At 39.9% G+C, this 24,105-nt stretch overlaps 1 protein-coding gene and 1 long non-coding RNA gene across 2 annotated transcripts in view; one reads left to right on the top strand and one right to left on the bottom strand.

The window, feature by feature from the left end:
* The window catches only part of SLC35B4 (solute carrier family 35 member B4), a 29,011-nt gene extending 5,008 nt beyond the window's left edge, over window positions 1–24,003 (bottom strand). Inside the window, 7 exon segments of the mRNA NM_001185003.1 lie at window positions 616–725; window positions 2,438–2,498; window positions 2,719–2,800; window positions 5,095–5,144; window positions 6,499–6,601; window positions 19,051–19,164; window positions 23,880–24,003. Of these exon segments, the coding sequence (NP_001171932.1) occupies window positions 616–725; window positions 2,438–2,498; window positions 2,719–2,800; window positions 5,095–5,144; window positions 6,499–6,601; window positions 19,051–19,164; window positions 23,880–23,956 (597 nt within the window). The 5' untranslated portion in view covers window positions 23,957–24,003.
* LOC111098721 lies at window positions 18,946–21,196 on the top strand. Its single transcript, XR_005369284.1, has 3 exons — window positions 18,946–19,195; window positions 19,295–19,462; window positions 20,702–21,196. It is a non-coding gene; the product is annotated as an uncharacterized LOC111098721 (long non-coding RNA).
* Window positions 24,004–24,105: the final 102 nt, after the last annotated feature.

The following is a 24,105-nucleotide window of genomic DNA, read 5'->3' as shown; positions in this document are numbered from 1 at the left end:
CCACATAGACTGTTCCTTATTTTTTTTAATGCCCAGCCACGTACTCCAGCTCCAATTAAATATCTCAAACTGATTTTCTGCAACTTTAGTGCTCCTAGGTTGGACGTTCTCCCCATAGGAGAGAGGTTGGAGGAGGAGGAGTTAGAGGAGGTGGCTCTAGCTCAGCAGCTTCCAAAAAAGAGGTGGAAGTGCACAGTATTAGCTAATGAAACTCTCCATCATAGACAGCGCTCCCCGGAGAGACTTCTCTCACCTCTCTTCCCCTCTCCCTCAAATGCCTGCCTGCCAGCCTGCCAGCATCCCCCTCAGCATGTTGTTTTTGGAACTTATTTTCTTATTCTAAGTTCCCATGGTAGTTTTAACTTGACTTTATCTACAGGAACACTGGGGGTAAAGGTCCTCATTCCCAGGGATTGTTCCTGGTTAGCAGACATGCTAGCTTCATGCTGACTGATCATGATCATCTCACGTAGAGAATCGTGGCTCAGAATACAAGTAGTAGCCTATTAAAAATACTTGGTCCTTTAACTATATCAGAAAAATGCATATTTCATTTGAAATAACACACTACAACTCGGTACTTTCTATCTTCCCCAGGTTTAAGAAATTGCTTACGTTATAAAACAAAGCCTCCTTGGAGTGCTTCCCGAATTGTTTGTATAGGGTCTCTTGGAAAATACCCATCCTTGCTGACATCAGAAGTGCAAAAGTCAGTGCCCCAATCCCTAAAAAAAACAAAAAACAAAAATTAGGCTACAAGATACTAGATTTGCTCATTTCCAGATGTTTTCCTAAAGAACACTGACTGTTCTACATATATTACAAGATAGTTGTAGAACATACACAACATTTTTAAAAGAAATGAAGTTCAACCACAGTATACTAACTACCCAGTCCATAATAGTTTGCTCTCTCTCTATATATATACATGTATGTATGTATTTTTTACACTAAAATAGGATCATTATGAATACACAGTTGTATCTCTTGCTTTCTTCACAATCTTTTTCTTGGATTTTCCTTCAAGTCATTCATTAAAATTTTTTCAAAGGTATGAATTAATGGCTCCATGACTCTATCACGTGGAGGGACCATATTAAATGTCTTACAACATGAGAATTAGATTACTTCCAATTATTTCGCCATTAAAATCAATGTACATCCTTGGACATAAATCTTTAAACAAAATGTTGATGATTTCCTTAGGATAAACTTTGCTAAATGAATTAGCGAGTCAAAAGGTACAGACATTTTTAAAACCCAAAACATAAATTTTTCCAGAAAGGCTGTGTCAATTTCTACCATAAACAATTCATACAAAAATGGTTGTCTTCCTGCACCCTCAGCAATGAAAATAATCATTTACTCTCTTGCCTTAAAAAAGTGGACCGAAAATAAAAAGGTACTGCATTTTAGTTTCAATTTGCATTTCTCAGATTCTTAGACTACTGAGTTTGAACGTACAATGATCAGACATTAATTTTTCCCTGTGAATTGTATGTTCATATCCTCTGCAAATTTTTCTTATTGGATAGAGTGTTTTCTAACAGCTCATACAGATCTACGTTAAGAAGAGCAACCTAGGAGCGCCTGGGTGGCTCAGTGGGGTAAGCTTCTGCTTTCGGCTCAGGTCGTGATCCTGGGTCCTGGGATCAAGCCCTGTGTTTGGCTCCCTGCTCTGTGGGGAGCCTGCTTCTCCCTCTCCTTCTCCTTCTGTGCACCACACCCCCCAACATGAATAAATAAATACAATCTTAAAAAAAAAGAAAAAAAGAAGAAGAAGAGCAACCTAAAGGGATAGTTTCCAAGCCAAGCAACAGGGAGAATGGAGTTTTTGTACTATTTCTCATCCGCTTCATCTTAATCTGGTGCTGCCATCAACTGCACTTGGAAAGAGTTCCACCTCCATAACCTACAACATGAGGTCAAAGCTCTATAGGAGTTGTCTAATTAATTCCACAAAGAGATACTCTTATTTTTAAAAATTCCCTAGGAGATCCTGATGATTAGGCGGGTTTGGGAACACTCATTATGGAACAGCTAGCTTATAAAGAAAATGAATCTAAGACTTAGAAATGAGTCCCCTGGAAATTTACTGCTGCACCTCAGCAGACAGATCATGAAGAAATGGATGACACTTGAAGCACTCGCTCCCAGGGAGAGTGACGGGCAAGCGGACATGTACGTTTCCTTCTAGGCCAGTGGCAGCCAAGGAAACCGTGGCCCCGTGTTGTCATACATACTACCCCAAACATGGACATTGTCTTCTTTTCATGTTCAACACCAAAGTTCAAAGCTAGATGATCCCAGGTGCCTCTCTCTTCGGTGGCATAATCTGTTGAGCCAATGCTTCTTGCCAAGAAACTTGTCCCTCAGGAGAAAACTCAGCAAACAGGACTGCAGAGGCTATTAGCTTTAGTGTAATTACTGTACTTGCCTAGTAGCCACCTTAGAAATGCCTGGAATCCATCATTCTCACTTGAGCTGGACTCGGAAGTCTAGGAAATAAGAAAAAAACACCAGGTACAGAGGCCAAAACTTCACACAAAGTGCTTGGGTACAAAGGAACCCTCTGTGTTACCCACTGACCTCCACTTTTCTCTTGCAGAGACCCGAATCCTTCTATTGCATAAGCATGTGCATGTATTGCATCAATAAAAAGTACTGGGGCCCCCACGGCAAGCAGTGAACATAAAGGATTTGTGAAGTGATTCTTACCACCTGCTTGGCTGACATGAAAGTGCAAATAAATATCCCCACAGACACCAGGGCAATAGAGGTATATTTGAATATGCTGTATCTGCAAAAACAAGAACAGACCACCTTAGGAAAACAAATGCACAGATACGAATTTCCACATGACATTCACAGTTGGATGTTGGGTAAGAGTACAAATCCCCACCATATAGCCAATGGAATCAAGCACATGTAAGTGTGTGTGAAAGAATCAGGATGCTGACTGAGGACTGAACACCCCTTCTCAGTGTTGCCTAAATAGTCTGTGGACCAACAGATTGTTTCACCAGAAAATAATAAAAAAAGACATAGAGCAGACATGACATTCCATTCTGCTCAAGAGTTCCAGTGAAAGCCAGACAGGTCTTCACTGGCACCTGTTGCTCTTCCTCTTTAAGGCCCCAAACCTGAGCGTCAGAGACATGCCACGCAAGAGGAAGAATGGAGCATCAGGGACAAGGAGCAGGATTCAATGCTCGGAGCAGGATTCAATGCTCAAGAAATCATTCAACTGTCCATTTTCAAGAGAAGATTTTTTTTTTTTTTTTTTGGTAACATCTCTGAATGACATCAATGTTGCTTTTAAATGCTGGCACATAAGTTGGATAAAGGGAGAAATATTACACTAAAAGGACTGCTGGCGGTAAGAACAGTGGCGTTTCATATGAACTAAAACAACCGCATTAACATCCCTCCTGTGCTCTTACTGATAAAAGTGAAAGGCCTCGGGCAAGAATGAAAAGGAATTAAATGGATAGGATGAACCTCCCGAGATTTCCTGTCAAGTACTTTGTACGGTTCTGGTCACATCACCTCATAAGGGGCCAACAGAACTGGCTAGCGGCAGATCCGGGGCCAAGAGCAGGACACCAGACGAGAGAGGGGCAAGGCAGGAAATGATTCAGGCCTAAGAATTAATGAAGGGCAGGCTAAGGTAAGTAAAAAGTTGGTCTTTAAATCCCGGAATGAGGAACCCACTATGGACCAAAGGGACTCTACTCAAGATATGCAAAAGGAGACAGCAACTTACTAATTCATGATATTACATAGTTACCTTAGGGAAATCCCTGCTTTCTGGGTGATACGCACTAAGGAGAGTCACACAGGCTTACGTGGGTAGACTCAAGGGGTCAGACCCAAAACAAGTTCTTCAGGGAAATGGATGTTTAACAAAGGCCCCTGACATTTCAGAGCACTATCAGGAGAATACATTCCTTCATAATATTATCTTTTGTATCCCTATTATGCACAAAATTAAAGGTTGGAAGGACAGCAGGTCTGTCCCAACATGAATTCTATACCACCAAGAAATGTAGCAGTCACTTCAACGTGACAAACCCGAATGCAGCTGTACTCATTTGGTGAATGCATAAGCCTCAGAAGATAATGGGTTCATGAGCCCAAGCAGGAGGGACAACTGTCCTTCTTATGACACAGCTCTTATTACTTAAAAACTCTAGGTTCCCACACTCTTAACTGACAGCACTTTTTAAGTTGGTCTAGAGTTCTAATACTGGGGCTAGATACTGAATACACAGAAAAGCTGGCATGAGCTTGTGCAGTTGTGATCTTAACATTGAGGGTGAACTTTTCCTGTGAAGTGTTCCAGACAATGTGCTGACTCTCCCCAGCTCCTCTCCTCCCTGGGAGTAAGGGGTAAGGCTCAGAAAGAAGGTAGAAGATCCATACTTTGAGAAAGTATCCCAGATATTTTTGGTATTTCCCAACCATATCCTAGAGACCCCCACTGGTGACGGCCACATGGAACAGTCCTGAAAACTTCTTGTTCCATCTCGTTGGCCATTTGGGTCTTCATTAGGAATTTTCTTCCTAATATGGATGATTATCATTAGTTCATCACATTGTGCTGATAAACTCCTTCTAGGATAGCACTGTCCAAGAACTTCCATGAAGCTGAAAATGTTCTGTATCTGGGTTCTCCAACATGGTCGCCACTAGCCACATGTCACTACTAAGCACTTAAAATGTGAAAAACTAATTATTTTATTTTATTTGAAATAACTTAAATTTAAGTGTAAATAATCCCATGTAGCTAGTGGAGACCATATGGGAGAGTGAAGTTCTAGATCAACTGGCTTCGTAGGTTACTATGGTATTAAAGATTCATGATGACAAGAGCTATTTAGTTCTACAGAGAAAATGCTGCTCCAAAGCCACAGGTGGGGCTCCTTACCTGGCCCACTGCCTCAAGATACACAGCACTGCCACAGAGAACACTAAGAAACAAGCTAGATGATCACAAGCAAACTTATCACCACTACGAGAAAAGGAATCCAGCTAATGGACAGGGCTCTGGATATCCTTCTTGTACATAAAATATGAAAGTGTACTGTTTACCTCTTCTTCAAAATGATAATTCCTAGGATCATGTTGGCAATTAGAGAACCCTGTAAAAGGAGACAACAGTAATAGAGGTTTAGTGCACCAGAGAAAGAAAATAATTCAAGATAAATATGAACATGCACAAGCAAGAAAAAGAGCCAGAAAGGAGGTTAGGATGAATAATTAGTAAGCTTCACTTATTCTTATAATGGCAAAAAGTATAAACCATACAAATGTTATGTAAAATAAACCTTCTGAAGATAATGAGAATAAAAATGGTCAATTCTCTAAATATTGGTCAGAGCTGAAATTAAGGCTAGCAGAAACAAATTATACTGTAGATTTAATTTTGTTTAATTTTCCATCAAATTTACAAGAGCTTTTACAAAGCTTTTTTTCCATTAAGCTTTTCCTCATCCCCGGTTTTAATTAATGAAAGAAGGCATGCAGGGATCTTTCTCTTCTCTGGAAAGGTGTCGCTCAATCAGCAAGAGTTTATTGAAAGTCTATTATGTGCTTGGTCTTTGAAAGTCATTTTTGTAATTATAATTAGCTCTGAAAAGTTCCTTTGGGGATAGCACCTTTAGCCCCACAGAAATCTCAAACTACACAGAAATGTTGTAATTCCAACGGTCACCAATTTGCATTTTTCTGCAATCCTAACTACATTCCCCTTGAAGTTTTTCCTGCTCTTCACAGAGTGCTCTGTTCTTATTTATTTATACACAAACTATTTGCAGATCTCCCACCAAACGTGAGAGGAAGAAGAAACCTCTGCTGCTCTGGGACAAACCTTACCTTCAAGAATTTCCCTTTATTTAGGGCACCTGGGTGGCTCAGTTGGTTAAGCATCCGACTCTTGGTTTTGGCTCAGGTCATGATCTCAGGGTGGTGAGATTAAGCCCTGCATCAGGCTCTATACTCAGTGGGGAGTCTCCTTGAGAGTCTTTCCCTCTGCCCCTTGCAAGCACTTGAGTGCAGGCACCCAACCCTCTCTAAAATAAATAACCTTAAAAGAATTTCCCCTCATCTCAAAAGTCTCTTGCTTTAAAAAAAAAAGGGGGGGGGGCATCAGAAAAAGAAAGTGTTTATGTACTAGAAGTAAGTGTAATTTTAGGATAGAAATAAAAAGTAATGAGAAATAAGTTAAATAACATTCATAGCAAGCCTGACTATAAAATCAATCAGATGAAGGAAATTAAATGTAAAATCTGTTTCCCAGGGAAATTTCAGCTTTTATTGATCACCCATAAGACTTCAGAGGGATAAAAGTCAACTGTCCACTTTCCTCATTACTGCGCAGATGAAAGCCAACCTTTACTCACACTTTATTTTCTTTCTACTTTTGTCAAGTATTCAATCTACCCACTTAGCTTCATTTCCTAGAGGAACATATGCATGTGAGCCAGCAGCACTTACAGATCTAAATATCATATGCAGGGGCATGGCAATGTTGAGATTCAGGGCATAGTTGTTCACCACGCTGACAGTGAAGAACATGGTTACCATCACGGCATAGTACCTAAAATGCAGAGATCACAGCATATCACACAAAGTCTACTATTTCAAGAAAATCAAGTTTAGAAGGAATAGTCATTTTTGGTTAGAAAGGTATTTTGTTTTAGTCCCTACAGATTAAAAGATTCTAATACTACTATAATGTGAAGTCAATATCAAGCACACATAAAAATACATCCAAAGCCAGACTAACAAACTCCCCTATCTCAAAAGACTTATAAGTATAAAAATTCTGACTTTAAGGGAGTAAGAGTCCTTCTAGGAGAAGCTTGTGTTCTTTCCCTGTGGCTTTAAGATGTAAATATTCAATATTCTACTGGTCTTCTCTAGGAAATCCTTTCTAGTCTATCCCTCTAAAATACAAATTTCAGAGTGGTAATTCTTATCAAGAAAAAACACAAGGCGGAGAGGTCATTTAGAACTTGACTTGCCAAGAAGAAATTCAAATCTTAAGTGTCTTCACAAATACTAAACAAAGCTTTAGCCATCTAGACTGATATAGCCTTATTCCATCTACCAGAAAAATAACAGATATTTAACTTTTATCATTATTACCGTAAATCCTGTACCTAACCTATTTCCTGGCAGTAATTTAAAACCTGAAAAAAAATAAAATAAATAAAACCTGAAGCTATAAAGGCTCTCTGTCTGTATGTTCATGTCTATCTATATTTACGTGGTGTAGCTCTGTGGTATTTTCTACTTCTGGGGGGTTCTGCTAAAATTAATTTGTAAAAGCTCTATTTAGTTGGTTTGAAGGCAGGCACTTGTAAGAATTAAGCATTCTGCAATTCTCAAAAAGAAATTAACCCACTTTTCAAGTTCACATGGTTTGAAAAAATATTCAATATAAATGCTAGTTTAAGGTTGATGGCTTAATTAAAACAGACATGTCTTTAGAGTTACCAACACTAAATATGTAACTGTTATTCTAGTTCAGTTTACTAGCCTTCAAACAAGTTCATGTTGTCCTTTATAAGATCTGTCAACAAAAATTAATAGCTTAGGATAATGGCTGACTTCATCTAATATTTAATTTAGTTTTTATAGGTCATCTAAACATAGTTATTAAAGACAAGTAAGTTAAATAGATAAATAAAAGTTCATAAATAAACTTTCAACAATATTTATGTCTACCTAATAGTTTTCTCAATTTCTTTTTGGTTACCTAAAACCTTAAAGTTTTGCTGAGTTAGGTTAAATGATGAATTAAGTTAAATTCATTAGATATCTAGATTATTTCTAGAAGTAGAAAGACCCTAGGCTGACTTCATTCCAGATAACTATCAAATCAACCTAAATACCCCAGAAATTGACCCAAAGACTAGCAGAACAAACTCCAACTAAAGGTGGAGAAGAGGCCACATCAAGGAAGGTGGGAAGTGCAGATACACAGTTTGAGAGAGAAATGACTCCTGGAGCTGTTGTTGCAGAGAAGAGCAAGAGACAGACTAACACATGTGGAGCAACAGAGAAAACAAATCCCCACAGTGATTGGCTTGGAAAGTGAGAGGGGCTGAATTTCGTGAGTTCTTGCAGTCAGTGGAGCTTAAAGCCTGGAGGTCTAGAGGTCAGTGGGTTTCGTTCAGATAGAGCCTTGAGGCACTGGGGCCACTCTTGGAGAGAAGGTAGGGCAAACAGCCTGGGGAAATACAGTGTGTGGCACCAGTGACTTGAAGTGTACCTGGGAGTTCTGCAGGGCCTTGGTTCCAGTGGCAGTGATGAAAGGTCTCATTTCATGAGCAGACCAGTGCACAACTAGCTAAAATGCAGCACATTCAGGCCAGACACCAAACATTGCCCACAAGAGGCAAAGAAAGCCTCTGTAGACAACTGGCCTGAAGGATAAAGTGGCCAAGACACAACAACAGACCACATGCTGTACACATTAGAGATACTCCTTGAAGTGGCAGGGTAAGAGGGGACACTACACTGCAGGGCACTACAGGACCTCTTCTTCATAAGCCATAACCTCAAGAAGAGATGTAGCTGCCTTTCCTAACACAGAGAAACAGGTGTAGAGACTTACACAAAATGGGAAGACAAGAGGAATCTGTCCCAAATGACAGAATAGAAAAAGGCCATGGACAGAGATCTAAGTGAAACAAAAATAACATGCCTGATACAGAATTTAAAGTAATGATCACAAAGATACTCATCAGGCTTGAGAAAAGAGTGGAATACATGAATGAGACCCTTAACACAGAGATAACAACATAGCAGAAATAAAGGGCTCAATAAATGAAACAAGAAACATGCCTGATACAATAAATAGCAGGGTGGAAGCAAAGGAATGAATTAATGACCCAGAGGATAGAGTAATGTAATGTAATCAAGATGAACAAAACAGAAAAATGAATTATCCAAAATGAGAACAGACTTAGGGAACTCAGTGACTCCATAAAACATTGTAACATTTGCATTACAGGTGTCCTACAAAAAGAGAAAGAAAAGAGGGCAAATAAAGAAAATTTATTTGCAGAGATAATAACTGAAAAGTTCCCTAATTAGAGGAAGAAAACAGATATGCCATATCCAGGAAGCATGGGAAATCCCCAACAAAATCAACAAAAGAAGTTCCACACCAATATATATTGTATTAAAATGGCAAAACACAGTGATAAAAAAAAAATTTTAAAGCAGCAAGATGAAAGAAGACAGTTACATATTAGGGAAACCCCTATAAAGCTATCAAGGGATTTTTCAGCAGAAACTTTGCAAGCCAGAAAAAAGTGGCATGATACATTCAAAGTGCTGAATGGGAAAAATCTGCAGCCAAGAATACTCTATCCAGCAAAGCTATCACTCAGAATAGAAGGAGAGATAAAGAGTTTCTCAGATGAACAAAAACTAATGGAGTCTGTGACCATTAAATCAACCCTGCAAGAAATATTAATGGGGACTCTGAGTGGAAAGGAAAGACCAAAAATGACAATATGAAGGTAGAAAACACAAGAGCAGTAAAAACTAGTATTTCTGTAAAATATCAGTCAAGGTACTCACAAAATAAAAAGATGTAATACATGACACCGTATACCTAAAATGTGGGGAAGCGAGGGGTAAAGAATAGGTTTAAATTTAAACAACCATCAACTTAATATGGACGGCTATATGCAGAAAATGTTATATATACATACAAACCTAGTTTGAGAGAGAAATGACTCCTGGAGCTGTTGTTGCAGAGAAGAGCAAGAGACAGACTAACACACAAATCAAAATCCAGTAATAAATATGCAAACAATAAAGAGAAAGAAATCTAAATATATCACGAAAGAAAACCAGCAAACCATGAAAGACAAGGATCAGCAAAAGTCTTCAGAAACAATCAGAAAACAAGTAATAAAATGGCAATAAATATGTATCTATAAATAATCACTTTGAATTTAAATGGACTAAACACTCCACTCAAAAGATATAGGGCGACAATATATATAAGAAAAACAAGACCCATCCAGATGCTGTCTACAAGAGATTCATTTTAGACTTAAAGATATGCACAGATTGAAGTGAAGGGATGGAGAAACATTTATGCAAATGGATGTCAAAAGAAAGCTGGAATATTAATACTTATATCAGACAAACTAGGCTTTAAAACAAAGACTGTAAAAATAAATAAATAAAAACTATAACAAGAGACAAAGACAGTAAATAGTAATAATAGTAATAATAATAATAGTAATAACGGACAGTAAATAGTAATAATAGTAAATAGTAAATAATACTAAAAATAGTAATAATAGAATCTAACAAGAAGAAATAACAATTATAAATACTTATGCAACCAACATGGGAGCACCCAAATACATAAAACAGTTGATAACAAACATAAAGGAACTAATTCATAATAATACAGTAATAGTAGGGGACTTTAACACCTTACTTATATCAATAGATAGTTTAAACAGAAAATCAACAAGGAAACAATGGCCTTCAAAGACACACTGGAACAGATGGATTTAATGGATATATCCAGACCATTCCATCCTAAAACACAGAATACATATTCTTTTCAAGTACACACAGACATTCTTCAGAAAAGATCACATATCAAGGCCACAACGCAAGCCTCAACAAATTAAAAAAGACTATTCGAAAAGAATCCAATGGTATGGTACTAAAAGCCAGCTACAAGAAAAAATCTGGAAACGTCACAAAAACATGGGGGTTAAATAACATGCCACTAAACAACGAATGGAATCAATCAGGAAATAAGAAATTAAGAAGCACACAAAAACAAATGAAAATGAAAACACAATGGTTTAAAATGGTGTGTAACAAAAGCAGTTCTAAGAGGGAATTTTATAGCAATACAGGCCTACCTCAAGAAGCAAGAAAAATCTCAAATAACATATTACACCTAAAGGAGCTAAAAAAAGAACAAATGAAGCTTAAAGAGAGCAGAAGAAGTAATAAAGATTAGAGCAGAAATAAATGATGTAGAAATTAAAAAGACAATAGAACAAATCGAAACCAGGAGCTGGTTCTTTGAAACAATAAAATTGATAACTCTCTAGCCAGACTTATCAAAAAGAAAAGAGAAAGGAACCAAATAAGTAAAATCACAAATGGGAGAGGAAAAACGACAAACACCACAGAAATACAATTATAAAAGAATATTATGAAAAACTATATGCCAACAAACTGGACAACGTAAAAGAAATGGATAAATTCCCAGGAACCCATAAATTACAAAAACTATCAATACTATCAATAAACAGATCAATCTTAATAATTTAAAAACTCCCAACAAACAAAAGTCCAGAACCAGATGGCTTCACAGGGACATTTAAAGAAGAGTTAACATTTATTCTTCTCACACTAGTTTGTGACATATCTGATAAAGAGCATCCAAACACATAAACAACTTATAAAACTCAACACTCAAAAAACAAATAAACCAATTAAAAATGGGCAGAGGACATGAACATTTCTCCAAAGACAACATACAAATGGCCAACAGACAATGAAAAAATGCTCAACATCACTGATCATCAGGGAAATGCAAATCAAAACTGCAATGAGGTATCACCTCACACCTGTCAGAATGCCTAAAAATCAACACAAGAAACAACAAGTGTTGGTGAGCATATAGAGAAAAAAGGAACCCTCATGTACTGTTGGGGAATGCAAACTGGTGCAGTCACTGTGGCAAACAGTATGGAAGTTCCTCAAAAAGTTAAAAAAAGAACTACCCTATGATCCAGTAATCACACTACTGGGTATTTACCCAAAGAATACAAAAGCACTAATTCAAAGAGATACATGCACCCCTATGTTTATAGCAGCATTATCTACCATAGCCAAGATATGGAAGCAGCCCAAGTGTCCATCAACTGATGAATGGATAAAGAAGATGTGGTATCTATATATATCAGAATATTTTTCAGCCATAAAAAGAATGACATCTTGCCATTTACAATGACATGGATAGAGCTAGAGTATAATGCTAAGTAAGTCAGAGAATGGATATACCACATGATTTCACTCATACGTGGAATTAAAAAAAAACACATAAATAACCAAGGGGAGAAAGAGAAAAACTAAGAAACAGACTCTTCACTATAGAGAACAAACTGATGGTTACCAGAGGGGTGGGGGTGGAGGGATGAGTGACTTAGGTGACAGGGTTTAAGGAGTGCACCTGTCACGATGAGCACAGGGTGATATATCAAGTGCTGAATCACTATATCATACATGTAAAACTAATATAATGCTGTACGTTAACTAACTGGAAGTAAAGCAAAGACTGACAACAAATCTAGATAATTTCCAAAAAAGACAAAATGCTAAACCGTTAATTATTAAACTAAATTTATCTACTTTTGGTTTATTACAGAGAAACTAAAATATTTGGATATGTTAATACTCCACTGGAAAATTTTAAAAGGGATGTGCTTTTAAAATTTTTGAAATGTATTCATAAAATTCAAGTTCAAAAAAATGCTGGTAACACTGACAGCCCCCCAATAGCTTACTTCTTAGTTTTCATAGAAATTAAGGTTTCTCAGGATTAAGAATTCTAATTAATAGAGGGCGTCTGGGTGGCTCAGTGGTTGAACATCTGCCTTCGGCTCAGGTTGTGATCCAGGGTCCTGGGATCGAGTTCTGCATCAGGGTCCCTGCAAGGAGTGTCTGCTTCTCCCTCTGCCTGTGTCTCTGTCTCTCTCTCTCTCTGTATCTCTTATGAATAAATACATAAAATCTTAAAAATGAAGAATTCTAATTAATATGTAATTAAAGCTAGTAGAAATAATAAGGAAAATATCCCTGTATGGCAGGAAAGTAGGATGTGTTGTTAGGAAACAAAGCAGTGAGAAATAGAGCTAGTTTAGCCAGGGCGCAGGAGCCCAAGAACACCTGGCTCCAGGGGTCCTAAACAGACCAGGTTTGGCCGTTGGCCGCTCACAAAATCTGAAGGAAGAAAAAAGAGTGGTGGTGAAACAAGGAATTTATTTCAGTGAGGCCAACATCCAGAAGATAGGGGACTAACATCTGAGAGACTGTGTCTAAAGTGCCAAAAATACTTCCAGGTTTATATTTAAGAAAATGTGGAGCAAAGGTACACGATATGTACACATAGACAGTGAAAGTCAAATTAACCATTGTCTTCAGGTCAGTCATGGACAGGACCTTGCTAGCCCAGGGCAGTTCCTACTACTCGAGGGGGTAGCTTCCATTCCCATCACAGGATGCTTTGCCCTCATGGTCTTCAGCCTGAGCCAAGAGACAAGCTGGAAAGAAGAACCGGACTAGAATGTCTGAGGTCAAAATGGAGGCAGCCAAAGTCCTCTTTCAATACACTTTTTGTTAAGGGGAAAAAAAGTAATTTTGTTCTAAAATGAGGTTGGTTGTTTAAAGGGAAAAAAACATAGAACAAAACTGGGATGCAGAGGGGGAAAAAAGTAGCAGGTTTGTGGAAAGATAATCTTTAAACAAGAAGTTTCATGTGTGGTCAAACTGATTACGATTAAAATAAATTTATTTTTAAAAATGAGTTTTATTTTTTTTAATTTTTATTTATTTATGATAGTCACAGAGAGAGAGAGAGAGAGAGAGGCAGAGACACAGGCAGAGGGAGAAGCAGGCTCCATGCACTGGGAGCCTGACGTGGGATTCGATCCCGGGTCTCCAGGATCGCGACCCGGGCCAAAGGCAGGCACTAAAACGCTGCGCCACCCAAGGTTCCCTAAAAATGAGTTTTAATATCAAAAGTAAGCTAGTGGAAAAGTAGAATTTGGTTTTATCTCTATTAAAAGGACAAGATTTTCTTAGGCTTTTGGTCTCATTTGGCTAAGACTGTAAAAATCTCTTTCACTTTTTAAGTATTAGATTTTGTGGTAATCTGTGATCCTATTTAGGTAAGAACTTTAAAACCTTTTTAAAAAATATTTTTGACTGGGACTCCTGGGTGGCTCAGTCAGTGAAGCGTCTGCCTTCGGCTCAGGTCATGATCCCAGGGTCCTGGGATCCAGCCCCACAATAGGCTTCCTGCTCAATGGGGAGTCTGCTTCTTCCACTTCCTCTGCCCCTCTCTCCCTGCACTCTCGCTGTCTCTCAACTAAATACATCAAATCTTTAAAAAAAAATTTTTTTAGTAACTTCCTCAAATTTTTTTTTTAATATTTTTTTAAATTTATTTATGACAGTCACACAGAGAGAGAGAGAGAGAGGCAGAGACACAGGCAGAGGGAGAAGCAGGCTCCGTGCACCGGGAGCCTGACGTGGGATTCGATCCCGGGTCTCCAGGATCACGTCCTGGGCCAAAGGCAGGCGCCAAACCGCTGCGCCACCCAGGGATCCCCCTCAACCAAATTATAAGTGAAGTTTTTTGACCCAAACATTCCAAAGGACCTGTTAAATGAATGAAGCCATTTGATGTGTAAATTACATGGAAAACACTGTCAAAAAAATAACACCAAGCCTTCATATTGTATTTGTAAGACTGTGGCACATGTGGATAAAGTCCATTCTGCTTCTGCAAAAATAGCCCCTCACTGCCAGATTTTGTTGTCTCAATGTCCTTATAACACAGCAACCTCTGAAATTTAAACAACCCTTTATTTCAAAATAGAAAAAAATCTAACTGTGCCCCCCCTAACTTTTCACAGATAAAATAAGACACTTCATTGGTCGACTTCCCTAAATTTACGTTGTTGAGTTAGAAAGGGCCTATCAGGGTGCCTGGTGGCTCAGCCAGTTGGGTGCCCAACTCTTGATTTCAGCTCAGGTCATGATCTCTGGATGGTGAGAATGAGCCCTACATCAGGCTCCATATTCAGTGGGGAGTCTGCTTGAGATTCTCTCCCTCTGCGTGCCCCCTCTAAAATAAATAGATCTTTTTTTTAAGAAAAGGGGAGGGGGTCTACCAGAAGACATTCATGATTCAGAATTCACTCCTTTTGACAGGTCCCTATTTCCCAAATAACAGAAGAGCTATTATCTATTAGCTGACAAAGGAGGTGCCTGTGCTGTGGCCAATACCACCTGGTGTGCCTGGACAGGACACATGGGGACGCTGAAACTCAGGTAAGATCACAGAACAAGTCACTGGGCTTAAAAGGTGACTCTTCACAGAGTCTTGGACTCGTTTGATTTTGATTGGTCTGGGTCTTGGGGACAATGGTTCTAAAGTGCACTCCAAATACTGGGATTTATCCCACTTATGGTAATGATAATAATCTCTCTGGTGCATTGTATTCTTGCACAACCCTGAAATACATGTAGGCGCTAACCATCAAGCAAACGATCTCCCTAAAACTGGAACATCTAGGAACAAAATAACCAACTTAAGGAGTGGTAATCTGAAGTTGTGACCTGTGAATACTACAGAGGTTAAGGAAAAAGGTTACAATCTATGGATATCACACAAAGGAACAACAGAAACTTAAAGAACTTCAGGGCAGTAACTGGAGAGTGGTGCTAAGGCCTTCCTTACATGTTTATCACATCTCTCAGTGGAGCTGAGAGTCTGACTGAAAGGGGGTAGTGCTCAAAAGAAAACCACAGGCCCCAAATTGTGCCACTTAGGTTAACAACCCAACTCATTAAACCAAGACTTTATTCCTCCTCCCACCCAATGTCACCTTTAACCAGCCAACGTAGAATTCCCTGATCAACACTGAGGAATTTTCTGATAGACCCCCTTCTGCTCTCCTTTTGAGGTGACCTCACCTAAACAATGCATATCTTGCTAATAAATTCCTTTCTTCTTCTTTTTTTTTTTAATGCTCTCTGCCTTGAAGAGCCTTTCCCTTCTTTAGCTGAGGTAGAGATCTTCTATTCTTGGTAGATGGATACTGCCTGATTCATGAATCATCTACTAAAACCACTTAGATCTTCAAATTTACTCAGTTGACATTTTTTTTTTTTTAACACCAAGAACAGCTATTTCACAGCTTCTAAAATACTACAAGGTTTCTTGCCAAATTTTCTTAAAACAATGCCATTCGGAGATAGAGTTCATGAAGGCCTTACGGAATAATGAATTCCAACTATTCCACGTTGCGCCTACATAGAATGGCCTAGAAATTGTTCCTCGGGATGAATGGCATTTCCATGATGTCAAGATTTTGACTGCAACTTCACAGATAGAAAATAAAATAGCCAGCACCATGGGACACACATGGAGTTAGAAGTTTTGGGGCAAGATCCCGGGGAGCCTCAAAGGGCAGGTTAGGGAGCTGGGCTCCTCTCTGAACCTACTGGTGACCCCTGAGTGCTTGTGAGAGGGGGATGTCACAATACAACAGTAGGAAGTCAAAACACAGGGATGGAGGGGTGGCATGGGAGGCAAGAAGCCAGCCAGCTAGGATACCTTATAAAAGTTAATGGTTGAGAGTGAATGGATTCCTGAATTGTGCTAGTGGCAACCTGAATGGAGACAGTGGGAAGAGGGGGAAAAGGGTCAGAGGAATCAAAAATGTGTGAGCCGTGTCCTTGTTCTGTGCCAGTGCCATACTGTCTTGATGACCACAGCTTTGTAATATAGCTTGAAACCTGAAATCGTGATGCCTTCAGTTTTGTTCTTCTCTTTCAGGACTGCTTTGGCTATCAGGGACACATAGATCATTGGAGCAGAATAGAGAATCAAGAAATGGACCCACAACTATGTGGTCAATTAATACTCAAAAAGCAGGAAAGAACAGCCAATGGAAAAAAAGAGTCTCTTCAACAAATGGTGTTGAGAAAACTGGAGAGCAGCATGAAGAAGAATGAGATTGAACCACTTTCTTACACCATACACAAAAATAAATTTAAAGTGGATGAAAGACCTAAATGTAAAACAGGAAACCATCAAAATATAAAGGAGAAAATAGGCAGCAGCCAACCTCTTTGACCTTGACCATAGCAATTTCTTACTAGACTTGTCACCAGAGGCAAAGGAAACAAAAGCAAAAATGAACTATCGGTAATTCCTCAAGATAAAAAGCTTCTGCACAGCAAAGGAAACAGTCAACACAACTAAAAGGCAACCTACAGAATGGGAGAAGATATTTGCAAGTGACATATCTGACAAAGGGTTAGTATCCAAGATCTATAAAGAACTTATCAAACTCAATGCACAAAAAAACCCAAACAATCCAGTTAAGAAATGGACAGAAGACACGAATAAATACTTTTCTAAAGAAGATATCCAGATAGCTAACAGACACATGAAAAGATGCTCAATATCTTTAATCAGGGAAATACAACCAAAATCACGATGAGATACCACATCACACCTGTCAGAATGGCTAAAATTAACAACGTAAGAAACAACAGGTGTTAGTGAGGATGTGGAGAAAGGGAATCCTCTTGCACTGTTGATGGGAATGAAAACTGGTACAACTACTCTGGAGAACAGTATGGAGATTCCTCAAAAACTTAAAAACATGGCTACCCTATGATCCAGTAACTGCACTACAAGATATTTACCCAAAGGATACAAAAATACAGATTTTCAGAGGTACATGCACCCCAATGTTCATAGCAGCATTATCAACAATAGCTGAACTATGGAGAGAGCCCAAATGTCCATCAACTTATGAATGGATAAAGATGTGGTAAATATATGCAATGGAATATTACTCAGCCATTCAAGAGAATGGAATCTTGCCATTTGCAACCACGTAGATGGAGCTAGAGTGTATTATGCTAAGTAAAATAAGTCAGTAGGAGGAATACTAAATACCACATGATCTCACTCATATGTGGAATTTAAGAAACAAAACAGATGAACACATGGAAAAGGGTGGGGGGGGGAAGAGAGGGAAGCAAAACATAGGAAGACTCTTAACAATAGAGAACAAACCGAGGGCTGATGGAGGGAGGTGATTGCAGGATGGGCTAGATGAGTGATGGGCATTAAGGAGGGCACTTGTCATGAGCACTGGGTGTTGCATGTAAGTGATGAGTCACTGAATCTACTCCTGAAACCAATATTGCACTGTATGTTAACTAAAATTTAAATAAAAATTTGAAAATAAAACAATAGAGCAATTAAAAAAAAAAAAAAAAAGAGGCTCCTACCATGATGTAAATGCTGGTCTAGGAAGCAGAAAGTTTTACACAGATATTAAAGCTAATGAAAAACCTATTCAGAATACTGAGCATCATGCTGGGAAATTTAAAAGCCCAAGATTAATAACAAAATTCAACCAGATTTTCTGTAGCAGGCTACTCAAGAATGTTGCAAAAGAACACCAACCACTATGAGCCCTCACCAGTCTTTGGATAGGGTCACACCAGGAATATCCATATCAAAGGGATTAAGTGACCTGATCTTACTACAAACTCACAGTTGGATTCATTACACTTTTATTTCAAGTTCTTCTCAGCAAGAATGCTGAATTTTCAATACACTGTTTATTAGAAGAACTGTCTTGTTTTCTATTTGGCCCCCTGAGTACAGTTATGCAAATTTAGACTAATGGGTAGAGGTTTGGAATCAACAATTTTGCCTTAGCTTGCCATTCACTTTCTTTTAATTGAGAGGAAATGCACATAACATAAAATCAACCATTTTAAAGTGAACAATTCAGTGGCATTTAGTGTAACACAAGGCTGCATAAGCACCACTTGTTTATTCCCCAAAACCATTCATTTTTAAAAGGGAACAAGAATACCACTCTTAGTGCTTTTGACAACTTTACCAACATGAGGCTAGCATACATAACTATTAAAAAACATTGTGGTCACACTAAGCCTTTGACCAACCGTGTATTACACACATACACAATGTTGTCTCTGTTATAATTATTGTGTTGCAGTGGGAATTTTATTCTAAAAATAGGCTCCCTGGGGTTTTACAACATATTAAATTCAGAAATTGAATTACATTATTGTACTAATATCTTTTACACAGATCATATAAAAGGATGTCTCATACTCCTTTTATCTCGGTACCAGAAAAGCCCTGAACTTCTTAAAAAACAAAAACAAAAAATGGCTAAAGGAGACTTCAATGTGCCATACCTTATTGGGATCGCTGGCCGCTTCCTTCCCAAATCAGCTTCAAAGAGAAAGCCTTCCACAGCAATAAATAAAAATTGTGCAAATGTCACAATGTTCCCGCATCCTGGATGCTTCCTGTGTAGTAAATATCAAAAAGGCAAATAAGGTACAAAAAGTTGAGATAAAGGGCACCAAGACTTGTTATACTGAGAATCTGAAGTAACAGGGAATATTGATTTCTATTACCCACTGACCTTTATCTCAGATCTCATATCCCATGGATCACACACGACTATCAACAGAGCTCACAGAGAAGAATCCAAGCTTATTTCACCCTTTCCTAGGTGTAGCAGGCCAGGAGTAAGAATCACGCCAATAACACTCGTTGTCAGAACTACGATACAACTTTTCTAGTCAACTTGGGAAGTTGATGGTATGTACCTGGGATATGCACTTCATCTACAGGGCTTCAGTCAGGTTACTAGTCAGCTTCAGCAGCAAAGCCCAAGCACAACAATATGCTCAGGTCTCCTGGAATGTTCACATAGCCTCCTGCCCCAGAGCCACCAAAACTACTGTCAATAGAAGACATGGACCCATTGTTGGTGACTGGAACATCACTTAGATAAGGTTCCCATGGGGGCAACAACTGATTCTTGGGGTGGGGAGATGCATGCTGTATTTCTAAGTATCAAGCACATGAAAGAATATAAAATGTATCTGTGGAAGGGTGATTAGGAAAAAAGTGTCTAGAGACAAAGGTCTTTGACAGGGTTAAGTCGAGATAAGGAGCAATAATAATAACCACGGTGGTTAAAATTACACAATGGCAGGCAGGATCCAGTTTTCTAGAATGGAAGTGTGAGAGTGGAAGTTAATTACCCTATCTATATCCTGTTTACTTATCTTTAAAATGAGAACAGTATTAGTGCTTGTCTCGATGGTTTCTTGCAGAGTAAATAAGCCAGTCCCTGGAAAGTACTCCATAGTGTGCCACGGAGGGGGAAAAAAGGTAAAGACTAGAACATCAGGATCTTGCACACTGGAAGGTCTTCAATTAAAGTATAGTAACCCTTTTAAAGACATTTATCTTGACCTTTTTTTCTCACCTATAAAAAGGTGATAAATTTTTAATTCTGGAGTGAGGATTCAATGAGAAAATGTCAAGTGCCAATCACAAGGCTTAGCCCAAATGCGGTTCAACAAGCTTCTTTGCTTCCCACCCAGTTTCTCTTTACCAATAGATTAAGGCAATTCAACTGAAGAACAATTATGGAGAACCTACCAAGTGTAAAGTTAGGTGCTAGGGAGCTCCCACTGTGGTGACCGATGATCCCTGAACCCTTAAGGAGATGACAACGTAATGAGGGCGATAAACATGGGGTATGAAACAGTAAGAACCTGGGGCGACACAGGGAAGGTCAGGGGACCGACCACGTCCAATTCATCTTCGTGCCCCACATTTTGGGCGCAGTATCCGGCCACTCAAGCGGCTGAATGAATATAAGGGTGCCTCACTTTAAGGAAATAGGACTTCAAATATTAGTATTGTGTGAAAGATAAAAAGAAACCATTTATTTCTAAAAATGATTCACTTTACAAGTGTATTTCTCACAGAATTTTTTAAAACGCATAATAATTTTTAATTTTATCTTTATTTGTATTTTTACAGAGGTAGTTATTATGCCCATTGCACTGCTAAAGACACTGAGGGTCACATGGCACTGACTCAGGTAAGTCTCCCAGAGCTACAGGGCAAATAAGTGATGTCTGCAGGCTCCCTTATATAACTGTTTACAATTCAGTGGTTTTTAGTATTTTCAGAGTTGTGCAGCTTACCATTTTAGGGTATCCCCCAAAGAAATCCCATACCCATCCGGGTCCCTCTCCATTGCCTCCTCCCTCCTCCCTTGACAACCCTATTCTACTTTGTCTATTCCCATAGGATTTAAAAATATCCCTAATGTACTCACATAATTAAAATTTTTTTTAAAGTCATTTTAGAGAGCTCTTTTGGGGAACACGCTGTTGTATGGCTACCAATGGAACTATTTGTTTTAACTTGAGTAATTCATTTTAAAACTTCAGTATAAAAGCTTGTGGGTCCTTTTCTCTAAATCACTTGTTTCCTTGAACTTTAACTTCTTAACAATTATAATCAACTGCAAAGTTTCTTTTTTTTTTTTTTTTTTTTTTAATTTTTATTTATTTATGATAGTTACACACAGAGAGAGAGAGAGAGAGGCGCAGAGACACAGGCAGAAGGAGAAGCAGGCTCCATGCACCGGGAGCCTGACGTGGGATTCGATCCCGGGTCTCCAGGATCGCGCCCTGGGCCAAAGGCAGGCGCTAAACCGCTGCGCCACCCAGGGATCCCTGCAAAGTTTCTTTTACTTTGAATTCTCTTTGTCAAGAATTCAAATTTTTACTTGAAAGACAAGCAAATTTGAAGAAGTTTATGCCTTCTGTAGTTCTCCAGATTTAGGAAACTTCCTTGAGTCAACATTATACACTTGATTGTGAAATAAAATAGGAAAAAGAAAATGTTTCAGATTGCTTTCCTGACGTAAGACACACACTACCTTGGCTAGCTAGTTAGCTGGTGTGTGCGCATTTTGTTTCCAAGCTCTTTCAGGAAGGACATCAAGGAATCCATTCATGACTTCATGTCTGTTCTGTATGGCTGGGTGGTGCTTTTTATTATAGGTCCCAATTACAGATATAAAAATCAGAAAGAAAAACCTAAATCTGTTTTCCAATTTGGGGGAAATGGATAAAAATGTTTCCTTCTCCCTACAAGTCACTCTACCATTTCCATTTATATTTAGTGTTCTAGTTGGCACTTATTAGGGCACATAATGGTTCCAAGGAAGCCATATGAGAGCACAGTTCCTGCCCTACAAAAATTTACGAGCTTTCCACTGTAATGTCCCATGATAAAGTCAAAATTTATGAGGAGGCCAAATCTACAAAGAACCTTAAAGACCATCTGGTCCAACCTGCTCTTATTTTATTGATCTTTTAACAAGGTACGTTGTGAGTTGCCCAAGCAAATCAGGAAAAAGCTGCTATTCAGTCTGGTGTACACCAGTTACTAAATTAATAAATGCATCCCTCCATCACTTTATGAAAACCCATTGCTGTATGCAAAAAGCTAGATTTACAAAAAAAAAAAAAAAAAAAGGAGGATTTATTTATAAATTCTTCCAACTGTTCTACATAGAAGCTGCTATATTTCACCAAAACATTCCATAATGTTAGATTTATCACGACTTTTCAGGAGTAGCTCGTTAATACAAGGTTTACCCGTACTGAAACAGAAGTTGTTAGAAGAGGAAGTCAATGTGCTTCAGGTGCTTTGCGCCTGGATTTTATGGAATCCTTCAAAACCCTGTGAGGCTGGAGCCACCACCTGCACCTTTCAACTAATTTAGCCAAGAGCCCCACTTGGTAAGGAGAGCTTTCAGGTGCTAGCATATGATGATGTTATACAGCCTTTGGCATGATTTAATTTAATGGCATATTCAACGCAAGTATTATATTTATATGTATTTATAATATAACATTATTCTCTGACCTCCATTTCCATGGCTGCCCCAATCGTACCACTTTTCTAATATTTTTAAATCCATTTCCAAAGTGATCTTCCTTTGAAGTGTACCAGACTGACAACGGGATGCTTTTTTTTTTTTTTTCCTTCCATTTTTAAACCTCTCTCCACCTACTCCCAAAATAAGTGACGGATCTTCATCAACACTTTCTGCATAAGATTTCAAGCTCTGTAAGAGCAAAAATTAACCCACACCCTGAGCAAACTGATTGCTTCAGAATGACTAATCGATGGTAACGGAAGGCAAAACACAGTTCTAGCGGGCTGCACGTGAGGAGCTGACCAAAATTCTGCGGGCGGCTTACGTTCAAAAATAACAAGGAGGTTGCAAAAGGTGCCGGACTAGCCCTGCCACCTCACCTAACTTCTTGGGACCTGTTTCAGTTTCAGTAAAGAGACTGTAACTCCTGGCCTGTTTGGTACACAAGATTGTTCTGATAAGCCTGAAATCTTACGCTCTTACACAGCTTGAAACATTGGGCAGAAATCCTATGAAGGCCCTGGAATGTCATACCGTGTTATAAACATATATACATAACCTTATGACACAGGGCACTAGATGACCCCACGGACAGTTTACTCCTCAGCCCAGAGCAGCTAAATGAAAAGGATGCCCAAGCCAAGACTTGGCAGTTTGGGTCCGAGCCTGTGCTGGTCCGCCTGTCGTCTCTCAGTGGCTGACCTCTGCACGCTACTCTGCATTGAGTGCCGCCTCTGTGAAGCCAACCTCGCTGCCCTCTGGGGAAGTGTCCCGACCAGCCCGAAGTCATACGGCGACACCTCGAAACGCACGCTTCTCAACCTAGGGGCTGTGCCGTCGGAAGGCCGAGTTCCGGTCTCGGTCAAGGGGCCAGGCTCCGCACTGGACTGAGAATCCGTCCCACGCCGTCGGCGGGAGGTACGCCTGGGTCAAGTCCATCTCAAGGCCAACAGCACAGATGCCTTGGCGGCCACCTGAATGAAACCTTGTCCTCGGCGAGTACCACATCCTCTGCTCAAGCCCGGATGCGGCAGGAACGCGATGCAGGCAAGAGCCGCAGGAACGCTGGGTGCTGCTGCCACGAGCCCCCGGCCCACCCGGCCCACCCGGCCCACCCGGCCGACGGGGGCCCGGCCCAGGGAACCCTCTGCAGGCTTCAATGCGGCGAGGGCGGCGAGGGCGGCGGACGCCCGCGTCGCCCTCCGGGGATGCCGGGTCCCCAGCGGCCGCGCCCCGCCCCGCCCCGCGCCGGTCACTCACCGGGCCAGGAGCTCCAGGAAGACGACATTGCTGCAGCAGCCTGCGAACACCAGGCCCACCGCGAGGGCCGGGCGCATGGCCGGAGCGCGGGAGGAGGCGCCCGCCTAGACCGCCACCCCAGCAAGCCGCGCCGCCGCGTCCCCCGCCGCACGGAGCATCCCCGCCGGGCCGCCGCCGCCGCCGGCTCCCTTTCCCCCGCGGCGGCCACCAACGCAGCCGGCCGAGG

Source organism: Canis lupus, chromosome 14 (assembly GCF_011100685.1).
Source record: "Canis lupus familiaris isolate Mischka breed German Shepherd chromosome 14, alternate assembly UU_Cfam_GSD_1.0, whole genome shotgun sequence".
NCBI lineage: Eukaryota > Metazoa > Chordata > Mammalia > Carnivora > Canidae > Canis > Canis lupus.
This window is presented reverse-complemented; position numbering and strand designations above follow the sequence as displayed.